At 33.9% G+C, this 18,492-nt stretch overlaps 4 protein-coding genes and 1 pseudogene across 6 annotated transcripts in view; 1 reads left to right on the top strand and 4 right to left on the bottom strand.

Annotated features, from left to right (window-relative positions):
• LOC144852221 (potassium channel, subfamily K, member 13-like) overlaps positions 1–5,141 on the bottom strand; it is a 29,928-nt gene extending 24,787 nt beyond the window's left edge. The window contains exon 1 of the mRNA XM_078709985.1: positions 4,149–5,141. Coding sequence (XP_078566111.1) covers positions 4,149–4,491 — 343 coding nt within the window. The 5' untranslated portion in view covers positions 4,492–5,141. The remainder of the gene's footprint in view (positions 1–4,148) is intronic.
• Positions 1–18,492, bottom strand: part of LOC144852227 (cell growth regulator with RING finger domain protein 1-like) — a 249,540-nt gene that overhangs the window by 67,577 nt on the left and 163,471 nt on the right. The window lies entirely within an intron of this gene.
• The window catches only part of LOC144852208 (transcription factor IIIB 90 kDa subunit-like), an 82,642-nt gene that overhangs the window by 15,028 nt on the left and 49,122 nt on the right, over positions 1–18,492 (bottom strand). The window lies entirely within an intron of this gene.
• On the top strand, positions 5,391–17,442 carry LOC144852223 (kelch domain-containing protein 3-like). Of its 2 annotated transcripts, none has more exons than XM_078709989.1 (10): positions 5,391–5,529; positions 6,971–7,172; positions 12,132–12,305; positions 12,551–12,666; positions 12,794–12,865; positions 13,333–13,546; positions 13,821–14,019; positions 14,521–14,588; positions 15,192–15,270; positions 16,024–17,442. In XM_078709989.1, exons 2-10 carry the CDS (start codon positions 7,019–7,021, stop codon positions 16,061–16,063), a joined length of 1,116 nt encoding a protein of 371 aa, XP_078566115.1. In that variant the 5' UTR covers positions 5,391–5,529; positions 6,971–7,018; the 3' UTR covers positions 16,064–17,442. The 2 variants fall into 2 exon arrangements, with proteins under 2 accessions (XP_078566115.1, XP_078566114.1); XM_078709988.1 differs by lacking the exon at positions 5,391–5,529 and adding an exon at positions 6,523–6,584.
• On the bottom strand, positions 8,040–10,954 carry LOC144852297 (uncharacterized; annotated as a pseudogene). The gene is made up of 3 exons (XR_013614283.1): positions 9,455–10,954; positions 9,039–9,163; positions 8,040–8,935 (listed from the first exon to the last, which is right to left on the bottom strand). The product of XR_013614283.1 is annotated as an uncharacterized LOC144852297 (transcript).

The following is an 18,492-nucleotide window of genomic DNA, read 5'->3' as shown; positions in this document are numbered from 1 at the left end:
TTGACAGGAAACCGCTTACGACAATATTTTGGTGAAATCGACGTAAACGCAAGAAAAATAGACGATCGACAGGAAACCGGGGTATCGAATCTCCGTCTGATACGTCGATTTATCGCGAATTAACAGGAAACCGGGATTTTATTGCTTGCGATCACTTGCGTTGCGTTATTAACGATTCTTACGTAAAGTTGACTTGGAGTCAACTTTACGTAAGCGTAAGAGTCGTAAGCGCAAGATATACAATGGAAAAGGATAGGCCTATTTTTAATAGATACGAAAATACGAATTTCATTAATAAAAGCAGCTTTTTTACAACACCTCTTTACCAAAAAAGGATAAAAATTAGCCCTATATTAAAAACGTACAATTATATTAAAGTTCTTTCTATTCACACTTTTCTTTATTTTATTGACACATTCTCATTCCGGTAATTAAGTTCATTAACTATTCTTTTATTAGGAGAAATGATTCGATGTTTTTAAACAATTTAAACCGGCACTATTTGCTCCATCTGAGTTTTTCTAATCAATGTTTTTGTTGTTTGTGTTGTTATAAGAAGCATGCTATTAGACTCTGATGCAGTAGATGTAATATTAAATATACAGAAGGTACGGTAAGATATTTAATAACAATTAATAATAATAATAATAGTAATAATAATACTAATAAAGTTATTAAATAATATTTCCATTCAATATCCCTCCACACTTAATAATAAGAAGCATACAGTAAATACTTGTTAAATAAATTTATTTACAAATACATTCTGCACAATACTATTTTATGGATTAGGCCATTTATATAAATTCTCAAAAATAATAGATGCATACACCATGGCATACAGAATATACAATACCGAAAATCAAACCTTTAACTAAATACTAATTACTTACTTTATTAACTAAATACATTTTTAAAAAGCAAACACAAACACTTTTACTGATTACCTTAAGTGATATAGGCCCTACAGTAACTTTCTTTGCATACACTGTGTCACACAATATATATGATACAGGAAATTAAACCTTTAAATAAATCTAAAAAGTTGAAATACTAAAACTATAAACATATTTTTAAACTCTGAAACTGTGGTACACTGTACTGTAATTTCTCTCTTTCAGATGGGGCTGAATTAAGGACACAAGTTGATTCAATCTTTCTGGTGTCATTCTTGTATATCTATTTAATAAAGCAAAACAATTTGTAAATGCAACACATACACTTTTAATGTTGATACATTATCAATGTTAATATCAATGTTTTGTTTAATTTTCAGTGGTACTAGAAGCAGACTTTCTGTTCACATGTAAAAATGTTAATAATAAATAAGTGTGATATTTCCTATGTACTGGGCAGTATTTACTTTGGAATCATTATAGGCCTCATTTTGTGTTTAAAATTTGCTCTGTAAAAATATTTAAAATTTTAAAACTAGTGTGTTGAAGCTTTTCAATAATTATTTTAAATCGAAGAAAAATAATTAAACATATTTAAAGTGTTTTTCACTTGTTTTTCTTAAGTTAATGACTACAAATTTTAATTTTATAGAATTTTCCTGTTAAGCAGCTGACCTACTGTTATAGTTATGTGTACAGTATAGATAACATTTTTAGTTACAAAGATTTAGTTTTTAAACACATTCCAACCAAAGGGCATGTAAAAGAGAAGTTTCACTGTAGATCATTTTTGTTGCAGTTTAGAAGTTGGAATTATTGTGTAGAGTGTCACATGTGTAGATTCAATACATTAAAATTTTAAAATGTTTTTTTTTTTAAATTTGGCCTATCATATAAAATAAAGTCACACTAAAAAAAATGAGAGATTTATGCCTAATTTCAAAGCTAGCCTAGGCCTACAGATGGTGGTCCACTTAATTGGCCTAGGCCTAGTACTTGTAGGGCCTAACCTAGTAGGCTAGTATAGGAGGCCTACTACTACTAAGTACTAGGGGCCTAGGCTATAGTAGGTAGGCCTAAGAAAAGGCTTTTAGTAGTAGGCTAGCCTAGGCCTAGGCCTAGTATTACTAAAGTAGGCCTAGGCTACGGTCTAGGACATTTTTAGTACAGGCCTCTTGCCTATATTACAGTAAAATAGTAGTGGTTATGATGTAGGCCTAGGCATGTTTTATGTAGCTAGTAGGCCTATGTACAGTATATGCCACACAGCATGTATGCCTTTCTAAGCCTAGGCTGCCTACCTGAAAAACAATTGCCTGACATGGGCAACCATCGATCGAGCAAACACGGAAGCGTAAGAAAAAAATTTCAACTTTACGTAACGATCATAAGACGACCGTAAGCGCTTGAAGTTAAAAAAGTCAACTTTACGTAAGGGTCGTTATCGGCTCGTGAGCCTGCGGTTCAGAACGATCAAAACGACGTTCATTTTTGTTCAACTTAACGGAAGAGACGTAACAAACGCAACAATCGTAACAAACGTTAGCATTTCCAAATCTTACGTCGACAGGAAACCAGGCTTAAGTACGTACGCGTGTGAACGCAATTGACGAACTACAAGTGACATCACTCGCGGCTGTGATTGGTCAAGTCTCACACGTACGTCGTTGCGTACAATTCTAGTGGATACCAAGCTTTATCACTGTGTTCAAGGCTTTATTATTAATGTCATCAATATCATTATCATAATTAGCGTCAATTTGTTTGCGTCCATATTTACATACAGTACCAGTTTTTATTAACTATTATTATAATAATCTTCGTTATCAATATAATTTGCTTAATATTAATATTCTGTTCCAATATGTTTCATAAATACTCGAACGTTAATATTTGCTCTGATATTGAGAATCCGTGCTATGTGAAATAACGACATATTAATAATAACGTTGGGCTAGAAAATCTCTTATTGTAAAATGAACCTCTGCTGCTTTATGAGATTTGCAGAAGGATAATCGAAAGTTCAGAGTCATATAGTAGTAGCTTAAAGCGATATGAAGGCTGTTAAAGGGCAACTCCGCCGGGTTGGAAAAAAAATTAAATTGACGAATTACAGGCGTATGACAATATATCCATAATTTTAAAATTAAATATAATGTAAAAACATTGGGTTTAATATGATATAAAATATGCATTATTTTTGATTTATTATTTGTAATATGTTGATAGATAATACTCTGCAATCTCATTTCGTCATTTACCCAAAAAACTATAACCTAAATTAAAACATAATGCGGATAAAGATATTGGACACGAATTAGTTGACAAATGCAAGTACTTTCTTTACTAAATTTCTAAAAATTATCAAATATTATCGTCATCAAATGTACTGTTATGAAATTTATATTTAGCATCATAGATTAGGGTATAATCCGTGTACCGTTGTCTCAAGCATAATGTATGTAAGTAGGTCAATGGTCAATGGCTTATAGACCACGTGTTTGAATCTGTTTGCTACAATTTTGAGAAACACATGACAAGCGCCTTCAAATGCTGATGAAAATGGTACTGTTTTGTACGCGCGCGTTGAAATACTGGTGAAAGTGGTAATGTTTTATACGCGCGCGTTGAAATGTTGATGAAAATGGTACTGTTTTGTACACGCGCGTTGAAATGTTGATGAAAATGTTATTGTATTGTACGCGCGCGTTGAAATGTTGATGAAAATGGTATTGTATTGTACGCGCGCACTTTAAAATGCTGATGAAAGTGATACTGTACGCGCGCGTTGAAAAGTTGATGGAAAATGGAAATGTTCTTGTAGGCACTCGTCAGCTGCTTCGTTCTTTTCAACATTCAAGTTCTTCTGTGAGCATGATTTAAAATATAGTCATGTTTGATAAATAACTGATTATATATTTTCCAAATATTAACAGTTGAATTTACATGTAGATAGTAAGTGAGATAGCCACAAACAAACGACGTCACAGATTTGATTTTGTTTAACAATAACAATAACAATACCAGCATAAAAAAAAGTAAAGGTACTTAAACGTAAAGGGGTGGTTTTATATACCTCATGTATATACGTTTTGATTTATACAATTATTGACGTTGCTGGGTAACATGTTATTTATAGACGCGTTGTGCTGGTGCGCAGGTCCAATAGATGTACTTAAAATAACCTGAAATAAATGGGTGTTAGTACCGTCAACACATAATGATTATTTGAAAATAAAATCCTAGGCTTACCTATAGTTGAGACTACTGTACCGACGAAGTAAAATGCCCCTGGAAAATCCCATCTTAGCCGGTGTTCTTCTGTTAAACCCTTTGCAACTGCATATTCATGCTTTTTTAACAGTTCGTCAAAGTCCTCTTCTTCTACAATATTCGTATTAATGTATTTGCTTTTAAAACCATTAAGAACATCTAAATACTCCGCTCGTTCGACCTGCTCCATGTCCGCCTCAAGAAAGTGGAAAATTATAGCCCCCATCAACCAATAAAATAAGATAAAAAAAGCTAGCAAAATAAACCGGGAATTATCCTCTTTCAGACGAATAATAGCGCAACATTTGTTTGTTCGCGCCATTCCTTGAAATCCCTATCTAAAATTATTTTTCGGACCTACTTAGTTTAGGAGGTCTATTCCTCCTTAATAAATACCCATATCCTTGTCAAACAAGCATACAACGACTCAGTCGCCTGAAACTATACACTAAACCAGACTGAACTCCAGATAAAAGATATATTTTCAAATCGCGCATTTCTTCTTTTTAACTTTATCCATCAGGTGCGTGATTATAATCTCCAATTTTTACCACCATTGTTCGACTCAAAACTCCCGGCATTTATATAACGATAAAATTCCAAAATGCTCCTTCAAAATGGCGAATAGAGAAAACTTGATTTTATTGCTACTAATAATATAGCACTGTATTTAACGTAGATTTTAAAGAACATCTCTCGAACCCCATGAACGTTGATGATAATCACAGAATAACAGAAAATCCACCTTGTAGATTCATTCGCAAAATGTATATTGGAAATACTTTACATTTTATACGATATCGCGAAATCCTTTTATTATCTTTATGTTACTTGAAGATGATTTTCTTGTACAGACATCTATATCCTAGGCACTGCCTTGGATGCTGTCGGTCAGGTCGAGATGATAATGAGCAAATTATAATAGTATTACTATAGATGCATATTCGGCTCCAACTCTCTCGACCATATAACGCTGATCTAAACTTGTCATCAGTGCATCGCTATATGCTACGTCACAGCGCGTATTATACTCTCCGAAATGAATATTCATGAATGATCGGAATAAATAATGAGGTAGCCGCTTCCGTTATTAGTTTTCTGTCACTGCGCACACCACACTGCAGCAGACTATCAACAGGTTTTTTTTTTCAAGTCAGCTCAAGCCATCATCAATGCTGTAAATACCGTGAAATTCATATTGACTGAAGCTTCTAAAGACAGATGTATTTTACGAGAATCGCAAACCTAACAGCAGCTGCCGTTTTCCCATCGCCTCATTTCGAGTCGGTCCGCAGAAATTATATCGATCGGCAATTGACATTAAATCAAAGAAAACGGAGAGACGAAGGAAGTCACTAACGTAAGCATCTCCTGTGTGCGAGTTCATTGCCAATACGGAAATAAATTAACACCGGATTGTCTGAATAATTCGCAGGTCACGAATTCTAATGACGACATCACGCTTGTTTATTATCTGTATTTTACCGTCAATTTGTGGCAAATCTTTTCATTTTAAATTCTCATTTATTCTAATTCTCCTGAATTTATAATTAACGAACCACGAGAGTAATCATAAATCTCTTTGTTCAGTAACACTACCAGCATATTATTTATATATATATATTCACCGTCACTCTAGCCTGCATAATTCATACAACAGCTCACAGTTTGCGATTAATAACACAAAATATTAGATTAGCTTCAGTAACGCAATTATTTTAATCAACATTTGTTTCAATAACCATTGCAATTTTTCACTTGCGGATTGATGATGAAAGTGGTTGATTACATGAGGGCGCTATTACGTATTTGTTAAATCTCTTTTTACTAAACTGCCGTTCACACCTGGCGATCATGTCCTCCCAAATTACCATAATTTATGTCATATCGCTGTCTTCATGGTCTTCATCGCGCCCGGGTATTTTTTGTCATCATATTTTTATTATATTATTAGGCCAGGCCCAGTGCTGTAATTTATTTCTTCAAAAGTCATGAAATAGTTGTAAATTACTTGGATCAGACCGATTTCCGAATTCTATTATCCCTTCGCGCGCGATGGCATCTTTAGACAGTAGACGTCCTCGCTAGGCCCCCTATGTCACTGCAAATTAATCATAGCCTACTTGCGAATTATCATAAATTACCGGTAAACTTCATGGTTTATTTTAAGAAATTCACTTGATTGGTATATTTATACTATAAATATAAATAATAATGTTTAATCATGGTTTTAGACTGAATAACCACTCGTATCTATTAATTTGGCGAATATAGCGTCTCGTATTTAAATAACCATCCAACCTAACTGATATTTTGGCGAAAATGGCGTCACATATTAAAAAGTTGTGTTTTGGGATTACCCCGCTTTGTTGTTGTCGAGCTTACAATATTTGAGCTTATTTCAATATGAGATAAGTAAGCTAAAAAATGAGCATAACTGCTTATTATTTATGATATTAGGTGGTTAGCTAAAGAGACTTAAACTCAAATTGCTTTTTTATAATATAATGCCACGGTTAAGTTGCTCTAGCCTAGACTAGTCTAGCCCTCTACTCTAGGCTAGGCTGGGTAGGCCTAGCCTAGATAGCTAGTTTGAGCCTAGATAGCTAGTTTGAGCCTCGTCTCGTCAGTCAGTGCGCGCGGATGGTGGGAAACTCCTCACTCACTCTCACTGTGAATCTGTGCAGGATAGGTTATAGTTATATTAGGCCTAGTTGTTCCCAAGCATCGAAAAAGAATCGATTAATGGTAAAAAATGTATTATTAATATTAAATAATCCATTTCAAAAATCTTATTGCAGTTGACTTGTTGTGTTGCAGTTAGTTATGTGAGAGTTAGTTCCAACAAGATGCCGATGTGGACGCTGAGACTTGATAGTGGTCCACGTCGTGTTAACCATGCCGCAGCAGCAGTCAATCATTTAATCTTCTCGTTTGGAGGCTATTGTACAGGGGATGACTATTCTCGACGGAGACCAATTGATGTCCATGTCTTTAACACTGGTAGGTATGATGAGCTATCGGCATCCATGGTCACCTATGCATGAAATGCTAAGTGCTTTGTTTTCGAGAGTGTTGAAAGCAAAGACCTAAGACTGCGAATACGAAGACGCTACTGAAAAATAAAGTACACAAAATATGACCAAAACCATACAAAAATGATGGTAATACCTTAAATTTACAGATTCTTTAACATGATTTCGATTTTAATCGTTGTGCTTTTAAAAAATATGACTTCATCTATGAACAAGCAGACGCTTTTTCGCCAATGTAGTTAATATGTAATATCAAAGATAGTATAGGCCTAGTGTAGTAGATATCACACTTCTTATTATACCCTTGTCACATCTGCATAAATTGTTACAACTTGTAACAAGTTGTAGCCAGGTTTGATCGCCCAACTTATTACATGTTTTCACACGTATGCATATATGCGAACCTACCTTGTGAAATCTCGGAATGAAAGAATAGTTGCGTGCTATAATAATATAGACATGTGTAATCCATCAATCAGTCAATAGTCAATAATACAAAATAGTCGATCGTCGTGGGAACTGTAAGGAGGAGACGAAGGGTATTTTTTAATACAATGAATATCAGTAACATTATAGGAATTTTAGGCTTATGAAAGTATGCTTTTTATTGAAAAATAGATGACACTTTTTATACTTTTTATTTGTTTTTATTTACAAAACTAACTCATAAAACAATAAGAGTTTTATTGATATTTGAAATGAAAACTGATAGATTATGAAAAAAATAATGGTGAATATTGATTGATAACTTTGATAAGCTGTGAAAACAAACCTCCCTCCAATTTCTACCATCGTATTTCTAGTTTTTTTGTTATTGATGTCTATCAGAATGACTCTAGTTCACTTGACCTTCGGGAGTAAATGACGATTCATCAAATAGTTGTGAACCGTCGTCGTCGCCAGTTGCGTTGTCACTATTTTCATCTACATCACAATCAAGATTTTTGATGGCTGTAAACGGCAAATCTTGTAGTTTTCTGCGAATCCTTACAACATTTTTACCCATTTCCTTTGCCATGCTATCGTTATCTTGATTTTCGAAAGATGCTTTTAATCGATTAAATTCCTCAAGTGCTTCCATGAAATATTTATTTGCATCATTAAACTCATTTCGTTTTTCGTGAACTGTACCAAGACTCTCCATGACCTCACCCAGCTCCGTGTTTTGTGAAATTTCAACTTTACGTATTCTATAGCACTTGTTGAATGACTCAAGTGCGTCGTCTAATTCATTAAATTTCAGCTTTAAAGAAGCTAAATTAAATAATGAATCTGCTGTAGACTTGTGCCAATATTGTAGTTTTTTTCTAATGTCGACTGCTCGTTGGTAGCATACCATTGCTTCACTATAATTCTTCTGGTATTCGTATACTCGTCCCCGATTCATAGCTATGAGAGATGTGTCCACGTGATTTAGGCCAAGAGATTCCCTCATTTCAAACGACTGATCAAGCAACCTGTGAGCTTTCTTGGGATTATCTTCGTAAATACATGTGTTAATTGCAACATTGTTTAACGAAACTATGATGTCGTTAGCCGGTTCGCGTTTAAAGCGCATCTTTGTATCTAGTCCTTTCTGACCGTATTCTAGTGCTTTATTTTGGTCTCCCATTCTGATATAGGCCAGACTCATGTTGTTGTACGTTCCTCCGATTAACGGGTGATCGCCCCATATTTTTCTTCGCATCTTTAATGTCTTCTCGTGATATTCAATACCACGTTTGAATGAATCTGTTAAATTAAAGATATTTGAGTCAAAACAATGTAGATTATGCTGTATTTTAATAGAAAGGAAAAAGTGGAATTTAATGCAATAACTTGCATAATTACGTACCAAGAAGAACGTATGCAATTCCTATACACGACCAGACCGCTGCAATTATTCTCTCCCATCGGGTGTCTAACTTTCTTTCAATTTCACTCATTCTCAACAGAGTTTCTTCAGCATCTTTAAAATATCTATTAGTATTGATTATTTAAAAAAACTATTAATAACTATTAATGGACAAATAAATCTTATATTTAATTGACGAATGGTTCTTCCATCCAATAACCCATAACAATTAACATAAAAAATTAATATTAAAAATCAGTATAAGCTTCACATTCCCCGTTTTTGTTCCATGACATTCGTGCCATCCCAGCAAAAATAGTTCACCTCATAAAACAAAAAATATTATAACGATGATAATGTCTTTTTAATGACAGCTTAATAGACATATACTGTGTGACATATAGAATGTTTATTACCTTAAAGCGACTTTGAAAGAGCCTTGCAGGAACAAGTTCCACCCAATATGTTTTAACAACCATGCCATGTCAACAGTATCGCCATATGAAGCTAGAATGTCAATTGCCTTCTCGTACTGCTCTTGTGCCAATTTCCAATTTGATGCAGTGAAGGTCAATGCTTGACCATAGGATGACAACATCACACCGAGATGTTTCTTCTGATTCCGGCTTTCGGCAGCTCTGACACAAGCCGCATAAAATTCAACAGATTCTTTTCTTGGCAGAAAATTAATAATAAGATATTCTGCCTTGCAAGCAACGTCAAGAAAGAGGTCGTAGTCTTCCGAAGGACAAAACGCCCTCTTGCAAGAGTTTCCGTATGTTTATTAACTCTATACTGAATAGTGGGAGTTTCTTACACGAGTCTTCTTCAACGATTGGCGCCAACGATTGAAGCAATTTTCCGTAAAATGAACAATAACGATTGCGCAGGACAATTGACTGTTCTGACGAAAGTAAAGATAATTCATCGGATAAAAATTCACGTAAAAATTCATGAATATCGAAACGTTCATTTAGTGTATCCCTGGCAACAAGGGACCGCGTTGTTAGTGGAATTAAGACACGTTGTTTAGCAGAAACTACTGGTTTTTCATTGTTTAATTCAAGAATGTCAGCAACTGCTTTAGCAGTAAATGAAGAAGGAATATAGGAAAGCCTTATGTAATCATTTCTTATTGACTTTAACTTGTTGACGGATGATTTAATGACAATTGAAACCTTTTCTTCTTCACTGTAATTGGCAGAACTTAATGTTTCCAAGCGATTCTCTTCTAGCAACGCAAAGAGTTCATGTGGAGTGTATGTATTATTTTTAAGTTCAGTTGCAGCGATTACTAAAGCATGCGGGATTCCAGCGCAATATTTAGCTATCTTCTTATCAATACTGTCAACAAACTCAACATTTTCCGCAACAGATGTTAACAACTTAATAGAATCTTCAATACTTAGTGGTTTTAAACGATGGTGGTACACATTAACATGAATTGACAGCAGCCTGTATTTAAACCTGGAGTTTATTAGAAGCAACACTTTTGAGTTATTGACAAGTCTTGTACAAAAGTCTAGAAATTGAGTCTGCAACTCATTAGACGTATCAACAGACAAGTGTTCCGCTGCATCAAATATCAGTAAACAAAGACGTTTGAGTCCCTTTAAATGCTTTAAAAGTGCATTTTCAGAACACGGTGGAAGTCCTAATGCTGCAGATAGCTTGACGAGGACTCTGTTGAAATTTGTTACTTGACGTAGTTTAATGCAATACACATCTAGTGGCTTATCCAAAAGTTGGAAATCACTTACCAGTCGGTTACCAATTTCTTTTGATAGACGCGTTTTGCCGACCATGGGTTCTCCTGTAATTATTATCACTCGTCGTATTTCTGATTTCGGTGACAATACAGCGTCGGAAAATAGTTCTCGTAAATGTTGCGTTTCCTTTTCTCGCCCAATAAACATTGTACTGTGAACTCACCGTTATCCGTTTGCTTCAATTTCTGAAAATGATAATATCTGTAGCGTTACCGGTAATATTATGCAAATTATGTCTAGGCATCACAGATCTCTCATATCTGTAGGCCTACAATTTTTAGCCCACCGCTTCCCCCCTGGGTAGTAAGCAGACGCCTGTTCCCCAAGTAGAGTAATCCTGCTATTTTCTCATCTCATATTAAGGTAAGGTATTAATCTGGTCCTCAAGCTTAACTGGAAACTGAGGAAATTCGGATTAGGCCCTCCATGGCTCACAGCAGCCAGCAGGGCAGTGCCTACCAGTTTTTGTATTTAACAAAATTTATTTGTGCTGCACAGAATTGTCTCTAAAATCATATAATATACTTACCAATAAACAATTATGCCTTCTCTAGTCCTTGACTGGTGAATCTGGTAACTGGAAATTTGAGGTACAACTCCTGATTCAATGATTTAAATTTCCTCATTGTCATTACAATAAGTTATCTGTCAAAGAAACTAACCAAAATTGAAATACATTACTCGATTGTGTGAATGTATTCAAGTGTGAAATTTCCATCAAGAATATGTTTTCATGTCATATACCCGGCTATAATTAGAAATGAATCTTGGCAAGTTCACGAAATATACAGGAAATATCTGGAAAAACATTTTTCTATCATTTAATATTATTATAACTTACTTTATGTTGTGGGGTGGGGGGTGGAAGAACATATTGCATAATATGACTGGACCCTACTAAATACTACATCTATTGCATTATTCAACATTTGGCCACCTTTTTATTACTGTAAAATTTAAAATGTGTTTATTCCAATCGGTATTACCAACACTGTCAAAAGAGATGGCTGAAGTTCCAGCTCCGCCAACCACCTAAATTGTCCTCATCAAAGTAACAAAAAAAAAAAAACTGACTTTTACTATAGTTTCAAGAATTGTCCATGGTAAATACAAAAAGGGATACTTTCTATAAACCTTTATTAAATGATTGTTAATTTTATCGGGCTTAACCAGGCTTGTGATGACGACTATCCAACAGTTTCCCGATTTTCAACAGATTGTCGGTGTCCCGCTTCTAAATGTTTGTACTGTCAGTTGTGGCTTAATATTGTCTAGATATTATGTACATATAACTGGTTTAATAATAACAATTGAAATTTTTTAGTATCGTTGAAATGGAAGAAACTTCCCGAAGTTGATAAACACGATCCAAGTTTTCGATGCGTACCCTTCATGAGGTACGGTCACTCGGCCATCGCATACAATGACAATATTTACATATTCGGGGGAAGAAACGACCCAGATGGCGCCTGTAATGAGCTGTATTGTTTTCAAACCTGTAAGTAAACAACAGCAAACAAATCTGTTTTTTTGGAATTCATTTTGTTAATTGTCTCTTTATGTCCTACGAATAAGTTTTGTACTCTAATTTCCAGGAACTGCTACTGTTCCATCCAGCATACTTTGAATCAGTTTGGCCAAGCCAAGGAACAGACTCTAGTGAAGATGTGCCTTCCAAAGTAAATATCTTTCCTATCCTTAAGGAACTAATAAAAATTTTCTCTATTATTTTCATTCCCATAGCAACTTTTAAATGGTGTTTACCAAAACCTTCTGGCGATATCCCACCGGCTAGAGATGGCCACTCTGTCTGTCTCATTAAAAATAAGATGTATGTATTTGGTGGATATGAAGATGAGGTACGTATTATAGTCTCTTTATGTACCGCCCTCTATTTTCTATGACGTACAAGCAGAAACCATGGCAGCAGCGAATGTATACACTTTTTTTTTTTTTTTTACAAGACTTGTTTTTTTTAAATTTCAGTCACAGTGTTTTTCGAACTCTGTTCATAAATTGAATATAGATAAAATGAGATGGAAAAAACTTGTATGTAAGGTATGAATTTGTTTTTCTTATATCATAATTGTTTATTATAAATTCATAGAGCATAGAGACACTCTTAATTGCCAAGTGATTTAATGAAAATTAATTAATTTATAAATGTTGAAGATGAGGATCTTTGAGAATGAGAAAAAACCACCACAATTGAGATTCAAACCCGGAATCTTATGCATCCTACCATTTGCTGGAGCAAATTATATGGTTGATAACCAAAATGTAATGATGTAGTACTAGTCCAGTAAAAATTAAAATTCTGCTTGAAGATCATATGGATTTGAGATGGAGATCCTGAGATGATCTGATCTGATTTTTTTGTGTCTGCCTTTTTTATTTAAACTTATTTATGCAATTGATTTTGTAACTATGGACGTCCATTTCAGAAATAAAAGTAAAATGAATGAAATGAAATGATATGACACCAAAAGAACACTTTTATACTCATCCATTTTGTCACCATACAGGGCAGACCAGCACATTGGCGAGATTTCCACTCTGCTGCAACGATAGGACAATACATGTATATATTTGGTGGAAGGTCAGATTTAAATGGCCCTGTGTTCACAAATATGGAATTTTACAGTAACGAATTAGCAGTATTTGACACAAAGAATAAAACATGGAACCAACCAGCAATATCAAGGAATCGACCTATTGGAAGGAGGAGCCACTCAGCTTGTAAGTATAATAAATAATATATATAAATACATCAGGCATAGAACATTAATTCTAAACCGCCCGGTGATATACTGAAATTTAATTAATTAATTTGAAATGATAAAGATGAGGAAATCTGTCGTAAAAAGTAAAAAGTCGTATATTAAATATATAATATAAACCATATAACCATTTTCAGAGTCTCTGTATCTCCTTATCACCTAACTTTGCTGAAGCCTAGAATATATACATATTTTTTAATTTTTAAAGTTTTGTTATGTTTATCATTCTATAGTTGTTTACAAAGACAATATGTACATATTTGGTGGCTACAATCGTGTCACTAATCAACATTTTGACACAATTCATAAATTTGATACCAAAGCAATGGAATGGTCAAAGGTTAAAGTTCAAGGGGTGTTGAAACCGTGCAAACGGCGTCGACAATGCTGTGTCATGATGGGCAGCAAACTAATTATGTTCGGTGGAACAAGGTGAATATTGCTATTTTATTTCGACGGTTTGTTCAGTGGTTTTCTTCCAATCTCCAAAGTTCAAAGTTCAGAGGTCAGATGGGCTTATGAACTCAACTCAGTTGTGTCAACATAAATCTGAGCAACTGAAAGCAACAGATTTCAATTCAAAGTAATGCAAAATATTTAGACTTGATCACAGTTGAGTCTACATATTCTTGGAACTGAAAGTAACTGAGCACAACTAATTCTAGGAATCATCTCGCGATCGGTATGGTAACCACGACTAGTTACAATCGGTTCCAAATCAGTTCCATAATCAGTTCCTCAAGCAACTACTTCATTCCAGGAAAGTTAAGATTAATTTGAGTTTATTTTAGTTTCAGGTTGACATCAATTTCCTCCTTAAGCCACTTCTTTTAACATTTTTTCTGCCAAGTCGTAGTCAAAATTTTAGAAAGTATTAAAGACGAATTGAAACAACTTTAATTAAGCTAGTTACTGTTTTATTTTCTTATTTAGCCCAACATCAAAGTCTACATCAATTGACCATCTACAGGACATGGATGACTTATATATATTAGATTTTGGTAAGACTTAAAAAATTTAAAATAACTAATTTCTCATAGTTATTGCAATGAACTGATATAAATACAGATATATAATCGCAAGGGTTCTTAACTTTAAAAGATTTTGGGAAAAAAAAAAATATATATATTATATATATATATAACATAGGCCATGGGTTGTAGGTTCCATGTCATTAGCCACACATTTGTAAAATTTGCTCCGACATAAAAAAGTGCTTCTTTCATATTAGTTTTTACAAAAAATAAATTCTGTATTGAGATTGGAAAAAAAATTATTTTTTTCTTTTCTGTTAATATATTGTACAAGAGATGACTTGCCGTAATGTTAGGCTATGAGATGCATTAGGACTGGAATAGACTGCATGCAATGGGTACTCAAACTTGAGCTGATGCTATGTGTTTTCAATGGAATGCATTTACTAAAATCTTTCAAGAAGAGAGGAGTTTCTGATATAATATTTGCCTATGTTTTATGTTAGGTTCAGAACTATCACAATTGTAGGCCTCCTCCTCCTATTTCCAAACTGTGTATCTCCATTAACATTCTCAATTTTTTCTTTTTGCCTTGATTGCTTACTGGTATCTTTTCTTCTTTTTTTTAAGAGCCAAGTTTAAAAACCCTTTGTCAGTTGGTTGTAATTGAAAATAATCTCGACACATCTATACTTCCAAGAGAATTGAGGTGAGGAACTAAAATATTTGTTGATGCATAATACAACCAAATTTTGCTTTGTGTTTATTTTATTTTGTCAATTTTTTTCAAGAATACATTAGAGAGTTTTTGATTTGCGACTACCTACATATTGATTGGTCATTGGTCCTAGAAACTACTAAACCTGTATTGAAGAAAAGCGCGATAAAGCAAGTCAGAACTTCCCTGTATGAACACTATGATTGTTTTTAGGGTTGGTTACTATTAGAAGAGGGGGGGGGGGGGGTTACTATTAGAGTAGTGGGTTACTATTACTAATATTAAATGAGGCACCTGAAAATAGTAACTCACCCCCAACATTTCCGGTCAGCAACTCATAGCAAAATAATAAAACAGTACGAATAAACAAATTTGGTTGAACTCTAACTTTATTTTATAAACTCAAAAACACTCAATCCTCCTCCACTCCCGAGATCTACATGCATTATCTCCTTATCAAAAATGTTGATTTTAGTGTCATTTTGTCAATATGTTTGTGCGACTCTAATAGTAACCCCCATGGGTTACTATTAGAGTAGTGGGTTATTATTATAGATTGACTTATAAGGTGGGTTACTATTAGAGTGTGTGTTACTATTAGAAGATTTACAGTATTTTTTAACGGAAATGGCAGCCATGTTTCACAGTTGGCCCTCCAGTGTTTATAATGTCTCTTATATTTATCATTCTATCATATTTATCATACTATTATATTTATTAAATGTTGTGCTTTTTATTTTCCAGAATTGAAATAAGCAATATGGTCTCAACCAACTCACTTTAAGGAGTCACATGACAATCACATGACCAATGATGCAACGATGAGTATTTTATACAATTTCTCGTTAACTTCCAATTTTTGGATTATTATTTTTTTGTACAGCTTGGACCTAATGCCCAGTAATTTAACAGTCATTAACATCTTGGTGTAAAAAAGGTAAATTCTAAATAGATTTTACTGTAATTTGTTCCTAATGTTGCATTGCGAATCTTGATGTGCAATATGTACAACTTAGATTTAAAATTTTTTTTTTTTTTAACTTTTTCAAGATTTTACCGATCAGTGAATGTAATTCAACATAGATATGAAAGTGTTTTGTTAAATTCTTAAAACTAATATTGCAAAATATTATTTTTAAAATGAAGGGGAAAAAAGAGCTTAAAAAATAGAAAGTAAAGTATTACATATTTACAAATTACAATAAAAATTTTAAGATTATGTAATGGTTAATGAAAGAAAAAGTATTATTGTTTGTGGCTAGAAAAGGATAAAAGCTAATTTCTTAAAAATTATAAAAACTGAGATTTAACAAGTTAACTGAAATTATGTTCTCAAAGTAAAGAATCCTTATTTTTAATAATTATTATTATGTAAGTCTATTTTTATACAAGGCTTTATTTATTATGACAGTTAAAAAATCAGGTCCTGTATCTTTCTTATATAGGTAGCTATGGAACGCAAGCTTTGCCAAATTTGGCTTATTATCCATTTTCTAAAAGTGTATTATGTTTAAAAACATATTTTAATGTATGATAAGTGTTTTTTTATTTTTTATTCTATTTTCAAAACATTCATGCAATGCTCATTGATAAATACTAACAAACCCCTTGATATTAACATTGTCTATTATAGAGTACGCATAATATCATCAATATCACTTAAGGTTTTCACTTACAAAAAGACAAAACAAAAGGTAAAATTCAACCAAAAACCCATTAGCTGACAGCCATTTTGACTACTTTTTGCTTTAATAAATTACAGTCAATCCAAGTGTTATGGAACATCAAAATGGCATATTCAACAACAAATTTGAAAATAAGCGGGACAATATAAATTATCTTTAATAGGGGTGTCTCCTGATGGATTGACCAAAATGTTAAAACATAATGTATTACACACCTCGTTGGAAGGTGTTCCATTTTAAAGGCTGTCTCCAGAATAAGGGTGGGTGTCCCCTGAAGAGAGAAGGAGGGAATCTACCGTATCTTAAACTGTTTTGTTCAATTGAGCAAATATAGGTGGTTAAAGCATTTGTTTGATAAATACCAAAAATGTATGCAAGTAAAGTAACATTTTATTTATTTTGTGAAACCCAATGTATCCTGTCAGCTGCAGTTATTGAAGCTTTGTATGAAAAGGATAATAAATTATTAATAATTTTATTCCATCATGTATCTCTATGTTTATTTTATTAAAATTACCTTCCAGGCTCTGCCAGTGGCATATATGGATTTAATGTGTACCCCATCCTAGTCTAGGTTCTAGACTGTGTTTCTACTTAATATTAGTAAAAAGACAAATATTTTTGCACATACAGCGTTTCATATATATAATACTTGAGTTTCCAAACAAAAATCTAAATGCTGACTGGTGGACTAACATAGACAAATTAAATACACACTTGGGGGAAAATATGTACATTACATTACTGTTGGTATTTGTCGCAGCCAGACATAAGATCAAATGGATGTTATGAGTTCCTATTTTGGCAAGGCGAGCTCAGTGTCCTGTTGTTAGATTGCCTTGGTATTACTAAGTAAGTTTCATGTTACAATCTATTGTTTGAGTCTCTATTTGCATACATGTGCTGTGCCAGCTGGCCATCAGACTGGCTTCTTGCATTCTCCATGCCACCTGGGAACAAGGACCTACGAAACAGTCTGGACGGTCGTCTAGCAGTGTCTGTAAAATACTCGTAATCACCCGTCATTCTGGTTCCTGATTCCGTTAAAGTATTGTTTCTGGAGGATCCTGTTAAACTATGCTGCAAATGCGAGATGTACCGTATACCTTCTTGTTTTGTTATGATTGGCTCAAAGGTGTGAATGACAGAGGTCTTTCTAGAACACCGTTTATAAGCAAGAATGATAAGAAGGATGATTAAACAGAAGGCTAGCGAAAGTGAAAGCAGAGATATCCATAGGTAATCTCTTGTCTCTTCAGTAGCGACAACTTTCTCTGGGCCGCAAAGACTTACAAATTGATCAAGTATATCTGGGCAGAATTCGTCTATTGCCCCCGAGTCAACACAGTTGTCGTATAAAACACAGGATACGTAGTCGCCTTCGAGAACTGACGTCACGGCTTCATTGATAATGAAGAACACCAAGATAGATACATTGGTTGGCGTATTTGAAGCAAATAGAACATAGAGGTCAGGAAGTTCATTCGTAGACTCTACGAAGCTGTTAAATTTGTACTGAACAAACGGG

This window comes from Antedon bifida, chromosome 9 (genome assembly GCF_963402885.1).
Source record: "Antedon bifida chromosome 9, ecAntBifi1.1, whole genome shotgun sequence".
NCBI lineage: Eukaryota > Metazoa > Echinodermata > Crinoidea > Comatulida > Antedonidae > Antedon > Antedon bifida.
Note: the sequence above shows the minus strand (reverse complement) of the source record. Positions and strands in the feature narration are given on the sequence as shown.